Source organism: Globicephala melas, chromosome 12 (assembly GCF_963455315.2).
Source record: "Globicephala melas chromosome 12, mGloMel1.2, whole genome shotgun sequence".
NCBI classification, from domain to species: domain Eukaryota; kingdom Metazoa; phylum Chordata; class Mammalia; order Artiodactyla; family Delphinidae; genus Globicephala; species Globicephala melas.
In genome coordinates this window covers 50,778,810-50,797,575 of record NC_083325.1, presented here as the reverse complement: position 1 = coordinate 50,797,575, position 18,766 = coordinate 50,778,810, and the positions used below count along the sequence as shown (strand labels likewise).

Sequence of the window (18,766 nt, the reverse complement as noted above, 5' to 3'; positions counted from 1 at the left end):
ATTTCCTCCTGTAAGACTGGGCAGCAGAGAAAACCAGAAGGATAAAAACAGCTATGAATTGAAAACACAGAGGAGAGCAGGGGTCAGAAATGAGGTGTGAGCAGTAAAATGTTTCTGCTTCTCACCTGCACCCCACCCACCTCCTGGACCTTTCCCTTGGGTTATGAGACCCCTGTATACTTAGACCAGCCCCACCCCCTTCCCTTTAAACAGCTCTAAAGGTATCTATTTCATGAAGGTACAAGTCCAAATAAATACCAAGGAACATAACATACCCTTTGGCATCCTTACCTCTAATCTAGGACTCATTCACCTTATTGTTTAAACTAAATAGTAAAGGGTTTACCACATGTGGGCACTAAACCTAACAGAGAAAATACAGCCTTCAGTGGAGGCGAAGGAGCTGGGTTCTAGTTTTGCTTCTGCCAGTGTCTTTCATGTGATTTTGGATAAGGTATGTCAGGGCTCTGGGCTTATTCTGTCATTCATCTGTCTTGCTGTGACTGAGATAGGCAAAGCATTAAGGCATGGCCAAAGGAAAAAGTTACAAAATTTCAAGCCCAGAATTCCCATTTTTTGTAGAGCTCCTTAAAGTTGCAAGTCTTCAGATTTTGTCTCACTGAGTACTCGTTACAAAAATGTAAACTTTGGAGCTAACTGGTCAGGAAAAACTCATGCGGAGGGAAGTTCTTTTCTTTCTTTTATTCCTTCCCTACCTTCTTTTAATTTCATTGTAGAGTGACATATATTTTCCCACTGGATTAAAAAAATAAATAACAAAGACAATATGTCATAATAAAAAGCCTATAAGTTGCCTTCTTTAATCCTTTCCTTATATCCACCGATATAAGCACTCTTCGTTGTCCATTATCTCAATAATCAAGTGTGGTGACCAGCCATGGGGATGTGAAACCAGGCCAGAGAAAATCTTTACTTAGTTATCTTAATGACTGTATGGGGAGGTATTGGTGGGGCTAGCTGGTCTCCCAATGTCACTGTAATAGCTGCTGCACATAGCAGGCTATTATGAAGTAGAACGTATGATTTCAAAGGACAGAGCTTCGAAGCTTGAAACAAGTGCTTGACTTTCAGTTGTATGTAAAGATAGAGAACATATGACTCTACCGCACCAGGAAATGATGTTCACTCAGAGACTGACAATAACATCTAAGTAACGCAATGTCATAACTGGTCATTATCTGTACAACCGTAGGAAGTTCCACACGGTTCTCAGTCTATAGATTCCTAACTTTAATATATTCAGATTTATTAGTTGAGATCTGGAAACAATGCATCTGACAGAACAACCAGATTAAGCAGTGGAAACATAAATTTCTCAGTTCAGTAAAATAAACTTACACAGGCTCTATAGCCAAAGTTGCACATTCTTTCTTTGGAATGTTAGTTCTGAAATGGCATTTTATTTTTAAATAATTGAAAATTCCATTACCTTACAAACCACAGAAATACACTTTCAATATTTAATTCTGCCGCTTGGTGGTGCCATGGATAACTAATAATAATAATTTAAAAAATTCTGCAAGTTTGCTGGACAGCAGGACTTGGCTATTAGCAAATTGAAAAATATAATTAACATTTTTAAAAGTCTGTAATCCTTTTACATATTATAATGGCTGAAAAGTGCATATGGGCTCAGGCTTTCACTATAAAATCCCAGGCTTACTCGTAGTCAAACAAGAAACCAGGATAGTTTTTTTAATCATGGAAATTTTCAAGCATTCTAAAATGCCAAAATAACTAACATCCCTGTCCCTATTACCTGGATAATCAATGTTAACAACCTGTCACATTTACTTGAAAAAAATTAAATGAAAATGAAGTTTATGCTCCTTTGTTCCTTTTCATTCCCCTTTCTTTTTTCTCACTAGAGGCAATCACAACCCAGAATTTGATGTGTATCCTTCCAGTTCTTGTTTCTCTATTTTTAGTACCTGTTCATGTGTCCATGAGCAGTACAAATGTTGCTTCATATTTTTTAAATGTATCTTTTCATGCTGTAGTATATACTGCAATTTGCTTTTTACATTTAACAGTGTTTTGTCATGTTGATATATACAGATATATGCAGATATATACAGATCTAGGTTATGAGTTTTAAACTGCTGTGTTGTAATTTATGGCAAACATATATTCTGAATTTATTTATTCATTCCTCTATGAACATTTCAATGTTGCAATAAATGCAATGCTTAGAATAGCTAACATATAATACGTCCTCAAAACATATTTAATGAATGAAGCGGCATAAAATGTTTCAGGCAGACTATTTTTTGCTTCAATCGTCCAGTTATTTGTCCTTAACGTCCACTCTCTCTGCCTGCGCGGCAGGGGTCATTCCCTGAAATTTTCTAAAGGTTTGTTTCCCAGTCCACTGAGAAAAGGCTCTGATGTAGTCCCCGTATGGTGGCAGGGGTGGGCGAATGGAGTGGGTAGAGAATGGACACAAAGACATCTCAGTGTCAAAATATAAGACAATGGAGGTTTGTCTGGTCTGGAGCAGGGGAGGGTGGCAGCAGCGAGCGTTATAAATTTGGGGGAGGTCTGAGAGTTTACAATGCAGGGCATGTCCGGAGCTACCATATCCGGAAAACGAGGTAGCGGAATATAGAGGTCTTTCTCCCAGTGCACCTTCTGAAAGACATAACCATCAAACGCCAGACGGTTGCCATGGGAACCAGCGGGGGAGGGCGGTGTGTCCGGCCAGAATTCTTGATGCGCTTAGAATGTTTCTTCTTCCGGTCCTCGGTTCTTCACAACCACCGCCCCTCTCCACCGTCCCCCGCCCATTCTGTGGGCTCTCATTCTCTTCCCCTTTCCATTCTCTCCTTCCCTGTTCTAGGCCGCCATCTTGGACCATGCGTCAAGATGGCGCCCCCCAGTCCCAGAGGCAGAGCCCAGGAGCGCCGGGGAGCCTGCGCGCGCACGTGCTCGGGCGCGGAAGGGTGGGGGCCGTGATGTCAAGACGTTGCCCCGCCCCCGGTGGTCGCTCCGCCCCCGGCCCCACTCCGCCTTCCTCTCACCGGGCGAACCCGGAAGTGGAGGAGGAGGTGCGGCGGTGGTGGCAGAGCGGGCAGGCTCTGGCGGAACCGTACCAGGCAGCGTGTCTGGGGTTGGGGGCGAGGGGGCGGGGCTGAGCGGCCTGGGCATCCTGGCCTGGACGGGGCGGGGGAGGCCATGGCCTCGGCAGAGTTGCAGGGGAAATACCAGAAGCTGGCTCAGGAGTATTCGAAGGTACCCGTCGTATGCGGGGAGTAGGGGGTCCCCGGCCCTGCGGCCTCGGGTTGCCTTGGCAGCGACTTGTCGGGACACAGGGGGACGGCGGAGGGGGGAACGTGAGCGCGCCCCTTCTCTCTTCTCCGCCTCTTCTGTCCACCATTACCGTGCCTTCACCTGCAGCTCTCAGGAGATGGGGCCGGGCGGTGTCTGGGTCCGTGTGCGTTTCTGCGGGAAGGAGCAGGAGTTTGATTCTTCCTTCTCACTGAACTAGCGGGCTTGGACTGGGATGTCAGAAATCCTGGTTTCCGCCTCTGGTGCTGGTCGGGAGGGGACGGGGAAAGGTGAGGACCATCCCTCTACGGCTGCTTCCTCAATTTTCCCAGCCCAGCAATGGGAAGGATCAAGTTTTCTCCTTTCCCACAGGGATGATATGAGGATAAAGAGATTTATCTGCCCCCAGTCAAGTCAGGAGTGTAAATAGAGTCATGCGTGTAAACTGCTTCACCAGAGATGGATGGTTATGAATGGGTTCAGTGCTTTGGCAAGATGTTGTCTGAAAATGAGTTTGAAAGCTTGAGTGCTAGGGCTGTGTCCTTTTATCTCTCTGTTTCTTGGATCACCTGGACTGGGGAAGAGCACCCAGCAGCTGCTCAATACATGTTGAATTAAGCAAAGTAGGGACCTGTCCCTTTGTTGTATTTATGGCATCAGTATTTTAAACGATGGAACCCTTTTCTCGGAGAAGGGTGGTGCTGCTTTAATGGGTAGGGTGGTTCTGCCTCAAGAATATTCTAATGAAGTACTGAAAGCAGAATCTTACATTTTTGGAAGTTGATTCATTAGTCATTAAACTTCGTTTTCAATGATCTTGGTATTCATGGGAGCAACTGGAAGACTTAGTCCCTTTTTTACAATTTGGAGAAACTGAGACACATTTTTAAATTTCATGTAACAAATATGCAGCAGGGCAAAATGAAATATTCTTTCAAAAATAAAACCTGTGCCTAAACATACACACGTAAGTCTTGTGACCGTCAAATGGGAGCCTTTTGGGATGCTACACTTATTCCATGGGTGCTACCATTGGCAAAACTTCTTGTGTTTCCATTTGAATTTGCCTTAAGGGCCTGTGGCATGATGTTAGTGATGGCAAGTTTTTATCCTTTGAAGGAATATTTTTTTTGTTTGAAAGGGCCAGAACTTATTTGGAACAAATCCATGTGATGAAGTGTGGTGGGTGGAGGATGACAGTACTCAAACTTGGCTCTACTATTTTTGGGTGAAAATGTTTCATGAGTATAAAGTAAGGGGACTGATTTTCTCTTCTGGAGAGTAAACAAGCTCACAAGGCAATTCCAAATGGCAGGAGAGTTTCCAGAAATATTTTGCACAGTGGTTGCATTGCTGAAATAATTGTATAGCCTCCCAGAAGTAATAAAAACTTTGAAAGATTTTATTATTTTGGATTTGTAAGCTCTTTTGTTCAGCAGACAATTAGTGCCACCTGTGAACAATCTGCCGGGCCCTGTTGAGTGAGGCAGAGTTCCACCTTAAGGAGAACCCTTTAATAGAATGTTCAACTGTTGTACATAATTATGATACAGGATGACAAGTGTTAGCTCAGTGGGAGCACAGAAGAAATGGCGGGTAAGGGTAGAAGTTACTTAGACTGGGGAGTAGGGAATAGGGAGGAAGGGATGGATGGTAGTACTCCAGGCAAAGGAGACAGTCTCTGTTTGCTGACATGAAGGCACGTTCAGATACACGACAGAGAGTGGTGAAATATGGTTGGAGGGATAATTTGGACCCGATCATGAAGGGTTGTGGTTGTCAAAAAGTTTGAACTTTGGGTAATGGAGAGACGTTAAAGGTTTTCGAACAGGAGAGTGACATTGCTTTTAGAAAGAAAACTGGTAGCTGTGTGGAGGATGGACTGAAATGGGGAAAGATTGGTGAAAAGAAGACCAGACTATAGGCTCTTTGAATAATTTTGGGGAGTGTAACGTAGGATTAAATAAAGTTTTGTGGCTGTTGAGATGGAGAGGGGGGCTTAGATTTAGGAATTATGGTTAAAAAATATGGTTTAGTTTACCTCTTTTTTGTGTGCCTGCTTTACACATAGCAGCAACCTTATGAAGGATATAAAGGTGTCAAGGTAGTCATCCTTGTGTCTCATTCATTCTGTGGGACGTGATGAGTGAGGGAAGACTGAGAGTTGACCCTGAAGGTGACCCATGGACTGCTCTGAGGGAACACCACTGCCACTGGCAGAGGAAGGTGGGCAGAAAGGTGAGCCAGTTTGGAGCGAAGTTTAGGTGCAATCATAGTATTTATGGTTGGAAGGTACATTGAAGCTATCTTATTCACATACTAGCTTGAGATGATGTTGGGGTAATTGCTGAAAATTTCTAGTGGAGAGGGACTGGCTGAAAGTCAGGACAAAGGCCAAAGCTTTTGTAATAATTCCCATAAAGACAATAGTTCCTATAAAGACAATAGTTGAACTTTGAGAGTTAATCACTTTAGGTAGATTCTTTGGGGAACACCTGTGGGAAGGATGTGACAGTAGGAGGAAATGCTGAGGAGACTACAGGAGGTCTGCCAGACTTCAGGTTATCTCCCATATTGGGCCAGACCATTTTTCATCCTTTTAATTGCAGTGTGATGGAAATTTCAGAATGTGAGAACACGGATTGGTCAAAAGATTTCATGTGCTTTTTACTGCCTGTCAGTTCTAGTGCCAAGCAATTTCTAGATAAGATCTATGCAATCAATACCTTCAGCCCTGTGCCTGTGGAAGGGGGTATTCTACCTTTTTGATAGCCTCCCCGGTGCAGAAATTGTGGGCTGATGTTGAAATCCAGTTACATCTTTCTTTTTCCTTATTTAGGATACAAAGAAAAAAGATTTCCTTTTAGTATGTAGAAGGAGGCCTGCAAATCAAGAGAGCAGCAAGCATGATCCCTAAACCAAGGACATTTGCAGAATCTTCTCATTCTTATTTAATGCAGATCTTGGCCTGTGTTCCGGGAAGGGGCCCATTTCTTCCTTTGTAACTTCTATCATCTTTTTTCCCCCTGAGAAGGGAAAAAGCAGTATGAGGAGCTCCCATTAAAGAGGCTGAGAGTTTCGTTAGATAAAAGATGAACCATGGAGGCCGAAGCAGGTGAGAATTTCTGAGGTGGACAGGTTGCTGAAACAGTGCTATGGAAAGGTCAGTAAAAGTGGAGATTAAGACCCTCTGGTTTGGGCAATTAGGCGATCACTGGAGGCTTTAAACATTTCTGGTTTAACAGAGTTTGGGGGAGGCGAATGGTATGTAGAAGCTGGTTTTCAGAGATTTATGAAGTTAATAGGTAATAGAGGCTGCCCCTTTGAGACGTGAGGGAAAGTTAATCAAGCCCTCATTTTTCAAAGACTATTTCTTACTTGGTGTTTCTTCCACGGCCTGCTCTGCTTCTGATGCTCTGGTATATCTCATTCTGGAGATGAAGCTGAGAGCATGCAGTCCTGGCTCATTTGATTTCAGCCTGCTTTCTCTGAATGGGCTTCTGCACTCTTGCCTGGCACCATGTTAACGTGTAGGCAAGTTTGAAGTTCTGATCTTTCCAGTGTTTGTGTTACTCTGGGTTCTCAAAGTGTAGACCCTGGATCAGCGTCATCAGTGGCTGGGAATGGGTTAGAAATACAAATTCTTAGGTCTACCCAGGACTTACTGAATCTGAAACTGGTGGTCAGACCCAGCAGTCTGTGTTGTAACAAACCTCTCCAGTCGTTTGGATGCATACCAGAATCATTGCTCAGGAAATGGTATTAGTATAGTAGCTTTTGCTCAGATGATCTTTTTAAAGCTCTTTTCAAGGCAATAAAAGCCAATGGGGGGACTTCCCTGATGGTCCAGTGAGTATGACTCCACGCTCCCAATGCAGGTGGCCCGGGTTCGATCCCTGGCCAGGGAACTAGATCCCACATGCTGCAACTAAAGATCCCGAGTGCCGCAAGGAAGATCCTGCACGCGGCAACGAAGATCCCATGTGCCACAACTAAGACCTGGCACAGCCAAGTAAATAAATAAATAGTAAAAAAAAAAAACCCTACAGTAATCAAAACAACGTGATACTGGCAAAAAAAAAAAGCCAATGGGAAAGGTAAACATCCATTATTTCTCTAACAGTTGACTTTGCAATTGATGCTTCTTTAATTACAAAGGAGATTGCCTTTTGAAACGCTTTAGACTTACACTCTTAGAGATGCTCATTTTGGGAAAGGATCAGTCTCGATTTGGTGTGTTTGCGTTCCAGATAGCAGGGCTTGACTGAACCTGATTGATCGCCCTCTCTTGTAAGAGAAAGACTCTGGGGCTGGATTGGATTAAAATGGAGTATCAGCTTTTTTCTTCCCTGATGTGTAGGGTTCACTACTAAAGGTGGATTGGAAAACGGTCTGTGTTCAGTGCTATCCAATGGAACTTTCAGGAGAATGAGAACGTTCTGCATATTTGCTGTCCAGTAGGGTGACCACTAGCATGTGGGGCTATTGAGTACTTGAGATGTGGTTAGCTGAGCTGAGGAAATGAATTTTGCATTTTATTTACATAATTTAAGTTTAAATAGGCACATGTGGCTATGGCTACCCTGTTGAGCTGTGCTAGCTTAGCCCCTAGATCATCACAAACGTAAGTGTCTATGTGACTCACCTGAAGACCTGTTAAACTGCAGATCCTTTCTCAGGAGGTCTGGGGTGGGGCCTGAGATTCTGCTCCTAGGTGATGCTGCTGCAGCTGTCTGCAGACCATACTTTGAATAGCAAGGCTTTAGAAAGACAAGGGGTGTCCTACTCCCCGTGTTCAATTCAGCTGAATTTCCAACCAGTCCCTGGTGAGGCAGCTAGATTACAGGATTGGGAGTGGGGGTTTCATCCTAATGAATTTCCTCGCATGAGAGCAGGAGCTAGAGAAAGGGTCTCGTTTGAGGGCAGCTCTGAAAAAAGGTTTTCTTCCCAACTCAGTGACAAAATGACCCCAGCCATTAGTACATAGTATGTAGCCTTCAGTTACTTTATCCTTTTCCACAGTGAGGAGCAAGTTAGTAGGCAGAGAGAGAGACTAAGTGGTATTCCAGCACTGTAGAATACCTAAAATGTTAGAACTGGGAGTGTTTTTAAGGATCGTCCAGGCCAGAGATGCTGAAGCTGTGGTTTGCAGATGACTCAGGTGTGCTGAAATCAGGGTTTTGGTGAGGCTTAGGGATGGGCTTCAGGTTATCTGTTGCATACATTACTTTGTAATGGAGAAAAGCTATACATCTAAAGATTTGTTTTATAGGGTCATAAAACGTGTATAAATGTCAGAATGTCCACTGTATGGAAACAGTTATGTAAGAGTGATTCTAACACAGAAGATTCTAGCTATCTCTTATAGTTGTTTAATGTGTTGCATTTAAACACCTTTTATTTACAGCACTTAATTTGATTAATTAACTAAAAATTTATTGAGTGCCTTCTCTATCCATAGCATTGATCTTTCATTGTACGCAGGAGATACAAGGAAGTATACTGTAGTCTCTATTGTGAAGGACAGTTTAATTGGCAGATGGGACTTGAGTATAGAAATCATACATAAATTAGTAAACATAAAATGTACTGCTTTAAAAAGTAAAATTAAAACTGAACAGTTTAAGTTTAAATAGGAGATGTCTTGTTACTAGCAAGTGCCCAGGGAACTGAGGGCAAGGTCACTGTGGACCATAGGGGCACTATAGAGAATGGTTAGGGAAAATTTATGGAAGAAGTAGGACCAGAGTAGGAAGTAGGCTCTAGAAGAACAGTTGGAGTTTGGTTGGTAAAAATGAGAAAAGGCTGTGTTTTCAGAGTAAAGGTAAAGCTAATCAAAAGATTACAACACAATGAAAAATGAGGTTTGAAAAGGACTAAGGGTTTCTGAGTTGGGATTCAGAGGACCATTTCTCTACTGAATGGAACAAAAGTGCATGGCACAGCTACTAGAAATAGGCTATGTCACCTTCTGGAGAATTTTTCTGTCCTTCTGGAGAATTTTTCTGTCCTAGTGGAGACTTCAGGCAGTTGTTTCTCAGTTACATCCACATCCACTGGAGTCTCCACACAAGTCTCCTAGAGGCATTAGTGACCATTGGTAACTTTCTGAAACAAACACTGCATTTGCCTCCCACTGTGGTGAATGCTGGTGAGGAGAAAGATAAGATTCTAAAAGACCAGACTGGTCACAGCAGTATCCGCATTTGACAAGATGCTGGTCAGTAATGCAGAGATGTGGCAGTAGTGATGCTGAAATGCAGGAAGACGCCAAATGCCAAGTGCAGGTAACAAGGCAGTGGAGTAGGCCAAGTTTATCCTTTTCTACCTACCAAACGATAGAAAGGGATTTTCGATAATTACTTCTAAAAGCTGCATTTTCTGTTGAATGTTTCCATTGAAACTGTGTTTGAATTGTTACCAATTTAGCAAACAATATTTTCCAAAGGAAAATCGAAATCATTTTTCATTATAATCAGATTAAGTTCCAAACAGCAGTAATTTGGAAACTTTAATTTTGCTTTTATGACACAGTAGGCTGTTCAGTTTGCTTTATGTAGCTTATAAGTGTGCCTTAAAAATTAAAGGTGAGGTTTTTTTTATTTGTTTGAAAACTGATGTAGTTCTGATCCTACAGAAAATTGTCAGTTCAGCAGATTTCAAGCTTCATCCCTAGTCCTTGAGGCAGTCATTAGGACCTTCTAAATACCACACAAAGAAGATCAGAGAGCAAAGTTAGAACAGGGGTATGAAATGAAACCTAAAGACTGAAGTAGTATCGCTGTCCTTTGGCTATATGGATTTGAAAGTATTTCTTGAATTCTCTTACCTAGGTAGCACATTATCCAAGATATGTTGATATTGCTTAAAAGGTAAAATACTACACAATGGAAGTCAACATTAAAGTGGGATTTATTTCTCTCTTCTGAACTTCTAGAGCAGAGTGTAAAGAGCCTAATAGCAAATATTTTAGGCTTGGGGCCATATGGTTTCTGTTGCATCTACTCATTTCTAATGTCATTGTCACACAAAAACAATCATAGATAATTCATAAATATTCAAATATTCCTACTCTTCTGGCATAGAAAAAAGTCATTTCTGTTCTCAGGAGACAGGTGTGAGCTATGCAGAGCTAGAAGTAGATTTTTTTTTTAAGCTCATAGATAAAATTCTCCCATTCATTTAGTTTCTCAGAGAAGAACCTGGTCTATCATGGTCTCTGTACTGCGGCCTCAGAAAATTAGTCTGTAACCCTTTTGCTTCAGCTACACTGGGCTGGTATATTTATACTCACATGCTCTGTGTTGTGCTTGCTGATAAATACAGAAGGTTTATCTGTCAAAACCCTGCTGGTGGTGGTGATACAGATGTATACCTAAGTAGAAATTCATCAAGCTGTATAATTTCTGTTTTGTATATTTTATTTAAAATAAAGTTAGACCTCAATTAAAAAAAAAAAACTGTGAAAGAAGCCCAAGTCCTACCCCTTCAAAGGCTTCTGTCACCTCTCCAGCCCACTACTTTTCTCATTTATATGTAGCTTTATAAAATAGTAGCCAATATTGTCTAATGACATTATGCCTGGAGTCAAAACTGCTGCTGTCTGAATCTCAGCATTGCCACTGAACTTCTCTGTACCTTGGTTTCATCTGTAAAATGGCGATAATTATAACACCTATTTCATAGGGTTGTGAGGATTAATGAGGTAGTGTATGTAAAGTATTTAGGACAGTGCCTGGTATGTAACGGAGCATTCAAATGCTAGCTGCTATTATTATCAATTTCTAAATTGAGCTTGCTTCTTAGTTGCTTTTGTACACTGCTTCCACTGATGCCTGATTAAAAGTCCTCCATTCCTGAGGCTATTGCGGGCGATGATATTTGCATGACTAATATTAGGCACAGTGTACTGCTGGGTATGTTGACGCCCTATATTTTGATTTTCTGTTGAATTCTTATTCCATAATCAGTCCAGTTGTGTGTACTTTACAGATGAATGGTGTGTCAGAGTTTCAAGGAAAATGACATACTCAGTACCCTATTATCTATTGTATTAGTTTTTATTTAGGGAGGTGATTGGTTTCATAGAAAGAACCATGTACGGGAAGTCGAGAGACCTGGATTTTAGTCTCAATTTTGCATTGATTAGTTTTATGTCATTGGGCAGCTCGGCCTCTGTGTCCTTATTTGTAAAATGGCAGACTGATGATCTCTACTATTCTCTTCCGGGCTAATATTCTTGTTCTCATATATATGTGAGCAGATAGTTACTCAGCGTACTGATTCCTGTAAAGTTATGGTAAGTGATTTCCTTGCTATAAGTGATTGCTTTATATTAAAAATTAATTATTACCTCCTCTGTTTTCAGCTTCGGGCTCAGAATCAGGTCTTGAAAAAAGGTGTCGTGGATGAACAAGCAAATTCTGCTGCTTTAAAGGTAGGCTACAGGGTACTTTGTGTTGTGAGGGTTAGGTTAGTGTTTGGTGAAGCTCACAGCAGGGAATTCAGCTCAGTTTTCTGGGTTAAATTCCCAACTCTGACAGTGACTCACTAGGAATAGGGGAGGGTAATAGGGTTTTTTTGTGTTTAACTTTCCTACTTGCTTAGGTATGAATGTGATGTGCTTTGACTTCCTTAGCTAGAAATTACAAAAATGTATTATTGGACTGTGTGTAATGCATTTCTCTCATACCTTGCTTCTCTCATAGCTAAATTCATCAGGATTAATGGGGCTTCTTATCTGGCTTCATCTGATAGCACTCTGTGGGTCTGTGTCATATTCATGTTTATATCCCAAGCATTCAGCCGATGGTTGTCCCCTACTAAATGGATTTGAAAGTGTGAATCATTTAGTCCATCAATCTTGCTTTGAGGTCGAGCTGTTTAATAGTAATAACCTGTGTTAATGAGGACTGTTTGAGTGATACATCTTACCATCAGGACCTTTAACTGAGAGGAGAAATATGGTGGGAGTTGCAGGAGTATGTTTCTACCTCATTTTAGTAGGCATATAATAAGTACTGCTTAGTGATATTTTTAATTGGAAAAATTAATTCGAGGATATGGATTCCTTCTTGGCCAAGCTTCAGTTAATACTGCCTACTTCATTCTTTCGCTCTCTCCCTTGCTTCCTCTTTAGAGAAAAGGGCTTAAGATTCCCTTTACTCTTCTCTCTTTCTGGAGTAGGCCCCAACCAGTGACATATCCTGAGAATTTCCACTCAGGTCTCCAAGACCCAGAGATACGTCCTTTCACGTGGCTGGTGTTGGATCCTCCACTAGAGAAATCTGTGTCTTGAGGGCGCTCCCTCCTCAGGTGCTGTTCCACAGACTCAGGGCTGAGATAGTTCAGAGCATCTTACCCATACTCCCAAAGCTCTCTGCGCCCAAGCTGAGACGATTAAAAATAAGCTTTAAAGTCAGGATATGTTAGCCAAGTTATTATTTTGCCTAAATCACTGAAGAAATGATTATTATCTCTCCTCATGATGTTTAAAACCTATTACTGGGGAAGGTATTTCCTAGCTCGTCTTAGTAGCCCACTCTGGTGTTTGACACCCTCCTGTTGCTGGTTGTGTTCAATTAACCCTGTGATAGTGGCCGTGGTGGCAATAGCAGGCTCTATTTATTGAGCACCCACTGTGTGTCAGGCATTACGCTAACACATTACATCCATTATCTCAGTTTTCACAACAGCTCTGTGAGGGCAGACGCCACTATTATCGTCCTCATTGCAGAAACTAGGGTTTACAGAGAGACTGGGATGGATGTCTTCTGAAATTACTGATTGGTTAATGGAGTTGGAACATTAGTCAACTAGTGATTAACTAATTATAAGGATGTAAAGAAATTACTTTATGTTTTACTATTCATCACAGTGGTCATTAAAATTATAGTGAGAATGACAGTTTGCCAGTTTGCTCAATGGGAATGTTAGGATGTCTCTGTTAGAGTAGGCATTTGATTATATTGGGTTTGTCTTTTCAATGAGTTGTTAGGTACAGTAAGCATTCATTGATTTGAATTTCTATAATTTGAAATATATAGTAATTTGGACATGGGCTGAGCCTAAGTTTACCATTGAACTTCAAGTAAAAATTAAGGACTTACTAAACAAACAACAGAAAAGGAAAATGTTTTTCTCTTTAATGAACACATATTCTATCCCTCTAGCTGTGCCCTCAACATGCAAATAATGTCAATAGATGGCAGACACCAGCCTCTGGTTTTTAGGTTGCTGTTTCAATATCCTTAAATCCCCTATTCATTAAAACTTGACCTCTTAGCTTTATAGTGGTTTTTCAATGAAAGTAATAAAAGCACAGATCTTTCAATATATGGTAGTATATGGCCATCTGTGTTTGATTACCAGTGAACACAAAGTTGTCAGAACGTTGTAAGGAAAATATAGTTAGAATAATTTTTTTTTTTTTTTGCCACGCCGCGTGGCATATGGGATCTTAATTCCGCAACCAGGGATTGAACCCATGCCCCCTGGAAGCACAGAGTCTTAACCACTGGACCGCCAGGGAAGCCCCAGAATAATATTTTTTTAAAAAAATAGAGTGAAACTAAATATTTCTCTTGTTTCCCATTTTCTTAACCCTTACCATGGTATAAACAGTACAGAATGGTCAGTAGAAGATGTGTTGTTTAGATTTTGTTGCTATTTTCATTTTAAGACATCTGAAACTATTCTTGTGGTAGGATAATATTGATTTTTATCTTTGACAAATCAGAATAATTTAAAGTGTATTAAAAAGACTTCATTTTGACTGACTTAAATTCAAGGAGGATTTATAGGAAATAGTGAATACAAATATATTTCTTCCATTCTTGCTTACTAAAGGGCATCATCAGGAGTCTGAGGTTCTCTTTAAACTTTCAAGTTTATAAAATTGTAGCCTCAGACTTTGCGTCTCCTCACTGCCAGACACAAGTATAAGAACATTACATAACAACACATAGTTATGGATATTTTACTCTAAGTCGATGACTGTTACTTCAGTATATATACTCCTTTAGTTTTATTTTTAAATATGCTTGGTTTGGCCAGAAAATGATTTTGCCACAAAACAGACCTAAAAACATAGGAACTGTAATGATAAACATACAACTTGAATTCCTTAAAGCAAGAGGTTTTGATTATATTTTGGTGAAAGAAAAAAATTTTTTTTTCCATTATTTTTAAATGTTAAGGCCAAATTACAAGGAATGGTCTCTTTTCACTTTGATGTAGGAACAACTGAAAATGAAGGATCAATCACTGAGAAAACTACAGCAGGAAATGGATAGTTTGACATTCCGAAATCTGCAGCTTGCCAAGAGAGTAGAGCTACTTCAAGATGAGCTGGCTCTAAGTGAACCCCGAGGCAAGAAAAACAAGGTAGGTCAAGTAAAAGCAAGTTAGTGTGACCTTGTCATTAGGTACAGACATCTCCAGGCCATCCTGGTTTTAACAGAAGACCTCACCTCCAAATACTCTAAAGTTCCATTATTACACCTGGATATTGGGTTAAGAAAGCAGACATTTATTATTAATATATACCAGTATTAGAGGCATTTTCATATGGAAGTGAGTTTTCAAGAATTTATTAGGAGCCAACATGCACATAGTTGATTTAGTGACTGAGAAAAGTGAAGGGAGTATCTCATATTGGTTAAAATTATGGATATTTTTTAGTTATACTGAGTTGCCATTAACCCAAGGTAGGGCAGATAGAATGAGAAACATTGTCAAAGTGTAGCTGCTGTCTGTGAAAGTAGCAGTTGAAGTGCTCATACATTAGGCTTGTAAGTTTGTTGCAGATGTATTTTCTTCGGGTGTTTATTCTTAGGAGTTCAATTTGGTATTATTGTCCTGAGATGTAATTATGATTTTTTCCCTTCTGGTTTTATGTTGTGAGGTGAGATTCTGATTACTCTAAGATGGATGATCCAGTACTTTTGATCTTTCTGTGATTTAGAAGTTGCTTCTTTTTTAAGGGCAGGAGCTAGTGATTGAGTCTTTAAAAGTCTTGCATGTTTGTAGAACAGCACCCCGCAAATGTGTGGATTGAGGCAATAATAATAGAGTGGTTGGAGGGAAGAAGGCCCGCAGTAACTCTGAAGCAGCGTGGTGTGGAGGGAAGAGTGCTGGCTTTGGAGTTGAGCCCAGGCTTGAATTCTTTGTCTGCCATTTATAGTTCTATGACTTTAGGCAAATTGTTTAGCCTTGCAACCTCAGTTGTGGGAAAGATACTCTCAGGTTTGTTGTCAGGATTAAATGGGATCATGTAAAAGTACCCAGGACTGTATTTGCCATATGATGGGCAGTTGACATAATTATGTGTTAGTACATTTCCATATGCATTTCCCCTACATGGAGGAATTCTCTAGAGTGGTAATTTTCAAATAAATGGGGAAGAGAGAGGGCAAAACAGCTATGTATTAGAATCACTTGGGAAACTGTCAAAATACACATGCTCTGGAAATTCTGAAAGACCCTTGGGGAGGGAATAACCATCTGTATTTCAAACATGCTCCCCAGGTTAGTGAGATCCTCTCCCAGGGCTGTTTTAGCAGAGATTTGGGTATAATTACTTCTGAATTAATTTTTTTTTTTTTTAATTTTATTTATTTATTTATTTATTTTTGCGGTACGCGAGCCTCTCACTGTTGTGGTGTCTCCAGTTGCGGAGCACAGGCTCCGGACACGCAGGCTCAGCGGCCATGGCTCACGGGCCCAGCCGCTCCGCTGCATGTGGGATCTTCCCGGACCGGGGCACGAACCCGTGTCCCCTGCATCGGCAGGCGGACTCTCAACCACTGCGCCACCAGGGAAGCCCTGAATTAATTTTAATAAGAGCTTTCCACATTTGGAAGCACTAAGGACCCAGAATATGTCATTCAACAGTGTTCCTTGTGTGCACATACCTCTTGTGTTTGCATTTAATGTTTATTTGTTTGTCTGTTTGTTACATAGCTGCTCCATTTTCAAAGGGCTTTCTAATCACTGGTTCACATTGGATCAGTAAATGACTTCATTTTAAGTGAGGAGTGAAGCACAAGAAAGGCAGAGGAGGGTGGTGACTGATGTCTGAACAGTTCATTGTTAGGCTGCCCCTTGAATAGTCTCACTTCTGTGTGTATTCCATGAAAACAGATGTTCATTATTGGCTCTTAAATAGTGCTGTTCTATGTAGAAAAAGTTAATATTGGTAAAAAGGCAAAAGGCAAGTATTTTTCATAATCTTTGAGCTTTTTCCTTCTGTTTATTTATAATAGCTTTATCTTATGTTTTTTAAATTAGAAATTTATGTGAACTTCTGTATAAATGTGTTTTTGTGAATGCTGTTAATTTCTTAAAGGAGTTTTAACAACTCAGACTCATGGAATTGGTAAAACTGTCATTTTCCAAACCAAAAGATCAATTGAAATGATATTTATTAGCATATTTGTATTGCTAGCTTTCTGGGTCTGCTCTGTCTTCCAAAAGAACTACTCCTGAATTCATCTGCAAAGAATAGTGAGCCTTATCTGTTATTTTCTCTCTTTTTTTTAAGCTTTCCTGCTCATTGCAATATTTGCAGTTCCAACTTGTGTCACATAGGAAAAGTTAAATGATGGACTGTATACCTTTTGCAGGATTGTTTGAGAATGGTGAACACGTAGAAGAGACAAGCTACTAAGGTGATAGAGAATCTGTGTACCTTAGGATGTTTCTCTAAAGGATGAAAGTTATGTGGACATAACTTATTCTTTCCATCAGAAAAGTGGAGAATCTTCTTCTCAGTTGAGTCAAGAGCAGAAGAGTGTCTTTGATGAAGACCTGCAAAAGAAGATAGAAGAGAATGAACGGTTGCACATACAAGTGAGAAAATCTTTCTGTTTTTCCATATGAATTTAAAAATGGGTTGTATGATCTGCAATGTGGAAAAACCAGTGCAAGATAGAGTGCTTTGTGTATGGGTGGGTGTTTTAATGTTTCCTGTGGTCCTTAGGTACATACGTCACTGTCATTCATTCATTTCTTAGATCTCATTCATGTTTTAATACGGATGTGTGCTTTGAATATACACTTGTTCAGAGTACAGCAGAATAACTTCATAAGTTAACAATAAAGAAGTATACTGGGCACTCTTCATTTTATATAGGAGGTGGTTGGATGGGGGCTTATCAATAAGTAGTGTTTGCTTTTTAATTTATGATAGCTTAGTTGGTTTTTATCTGTTTCCCTGTTAGTCTTTAAGGTCTCATTAGTGTATAGACCATGTCGGTTTTGTCTGCCCAGCCTCATGACAGGGCCTCACTCATGGCAGGCCCTCAAATATTTGTGGAATGTTGAGTAATCAGTGTCTGCTCCAAACCATTCAGCATATTTTAAGAGTCATAGGGTAGTGTATTCAACTATGCCTCCTGATTTTTTGTGTGAAATGGTGAGCATAGTCAAACAGTGGAAAATAAATATGCATTCTCAGTCTTTGAAAATGTTTACAAAATGAACTTTTGACTTCATGAATTTTCTGTTAAGTATTCATAATTCTTAATTACTACTGGCTTCTCATTAAGGAAAGGAGCCTTACCTGCTTCAGGAGTAACACCTGTTTGATTTTTGATTATTTAATTGCAGAAGTCAGCCTAACAGAAAAGTCATACCCTGGTCAGTTGAGTTTTCTGTGTGCCAGAAATGGTTTAAAATAGAAATCCATGAGCCTGGGAGGAAGGAGGTACAGGCTTTGGAGTCAGTCTGTGACTGTGAGACATTTGACAAGTTAGGTCATCCCTTGAAGCTTCTGTTTCCCCATCTGTAAAGGAGGGATTACAAGTACACCACCTCTGACCTGCCGTGAGGCTCCACCGAGCTCATGCCTGTGTGGTTTTGCACAGTGAGCATATGGAACCTTATGGAAGTTGCTCAATGATTAGTCGCTGCAGTTGTTTTCTCTTCATTTGTATATATTGGGATGTTGTGAGAAGACGCCATGATCTTTTCTTTTCAGTTTTTTGAAGCCGATGAGCAGCACAAGCACGTGGAAGCAGAGCTAAGGAGTCGGCTGGCCACTCTGGAGATGGAAGCGGCCCAGCACCAAGCTGTGGTCGATGGCCTGACCCGGAAGTACATGGAAACCATCGAGAAGCTGCAGAACGACAAGGCTAAACTAGAGGTAAGACCCGCCGTTGGTGAGAGCATGTGAAAAAATAGTCCAGGCTTTTGGAAATCATCCACCTGCTTTATAGAACAAAAGTTAGCCATTCAAGGCAGGACTGCTGCCTGCAGCGTCTCCGCAGCGAGCTCACATCTGTGGCCTGAGCCCTCTGCTCTTCTTTTTATTTTTTTGATAGACCAATATGCATATAATTTTGGTTAGTTATATTTGTCACACCACATTTCTAGCAAATTGAACACAATTTCAAGTAAATAGCTATATAAAATTTATAGGGGAAAACCAGAAAATTAAAAAAAGGGTAGAAAAATTTTTTCTCTACCTGTAGCATTT

At 40.6% G+C, this 18,766-nt stretch overlaps 1 protein-coding gene across 3 annotated transcripts in view; it reads left to right on the top strand.

The window, feature by feature from the left end:
- Positions 1–2,942: 2,942 nt before the first annotated feature.
- PPP1R21 (protein phosphatase 1 regulatory subunit 21) overlaps positions 2,943–18,766 on the top strand; it is a 56,908-nt gene continuing 41,084 nt past the window's right edge. For 2 of the 3 annotated variants that reach the window (XM_070046825.1, XM_030857723.2), the window contains exons 1-5: positions 2,943–3,068; positions 11,657–11,725; positions 14,527–14,673; positions 17,038–17,139; positions 18,269–18,433. In XM_070046825.1, the coding sequence (XP_069902926.1) occupies positions 2,976–3,068; positions 11,657–11,725; positions 14,527–14,673; positions 17,038–17,139; positions 18,269–18,433 (576 nt within the window). In that variant the 5' untranslated portion in view covers positions 2,943–2,975. Of the gene's footprint in view, positions 3,069–3,119; positions 3,253–11,656; positions 11,726–14,526; positions 14,674–17,037; positions 17,140–18,268; positions 18,434–18,766 lie in introns of those variants that run through there. The other variant, XM_030857724.2, reaches the window with a different exon arrangement.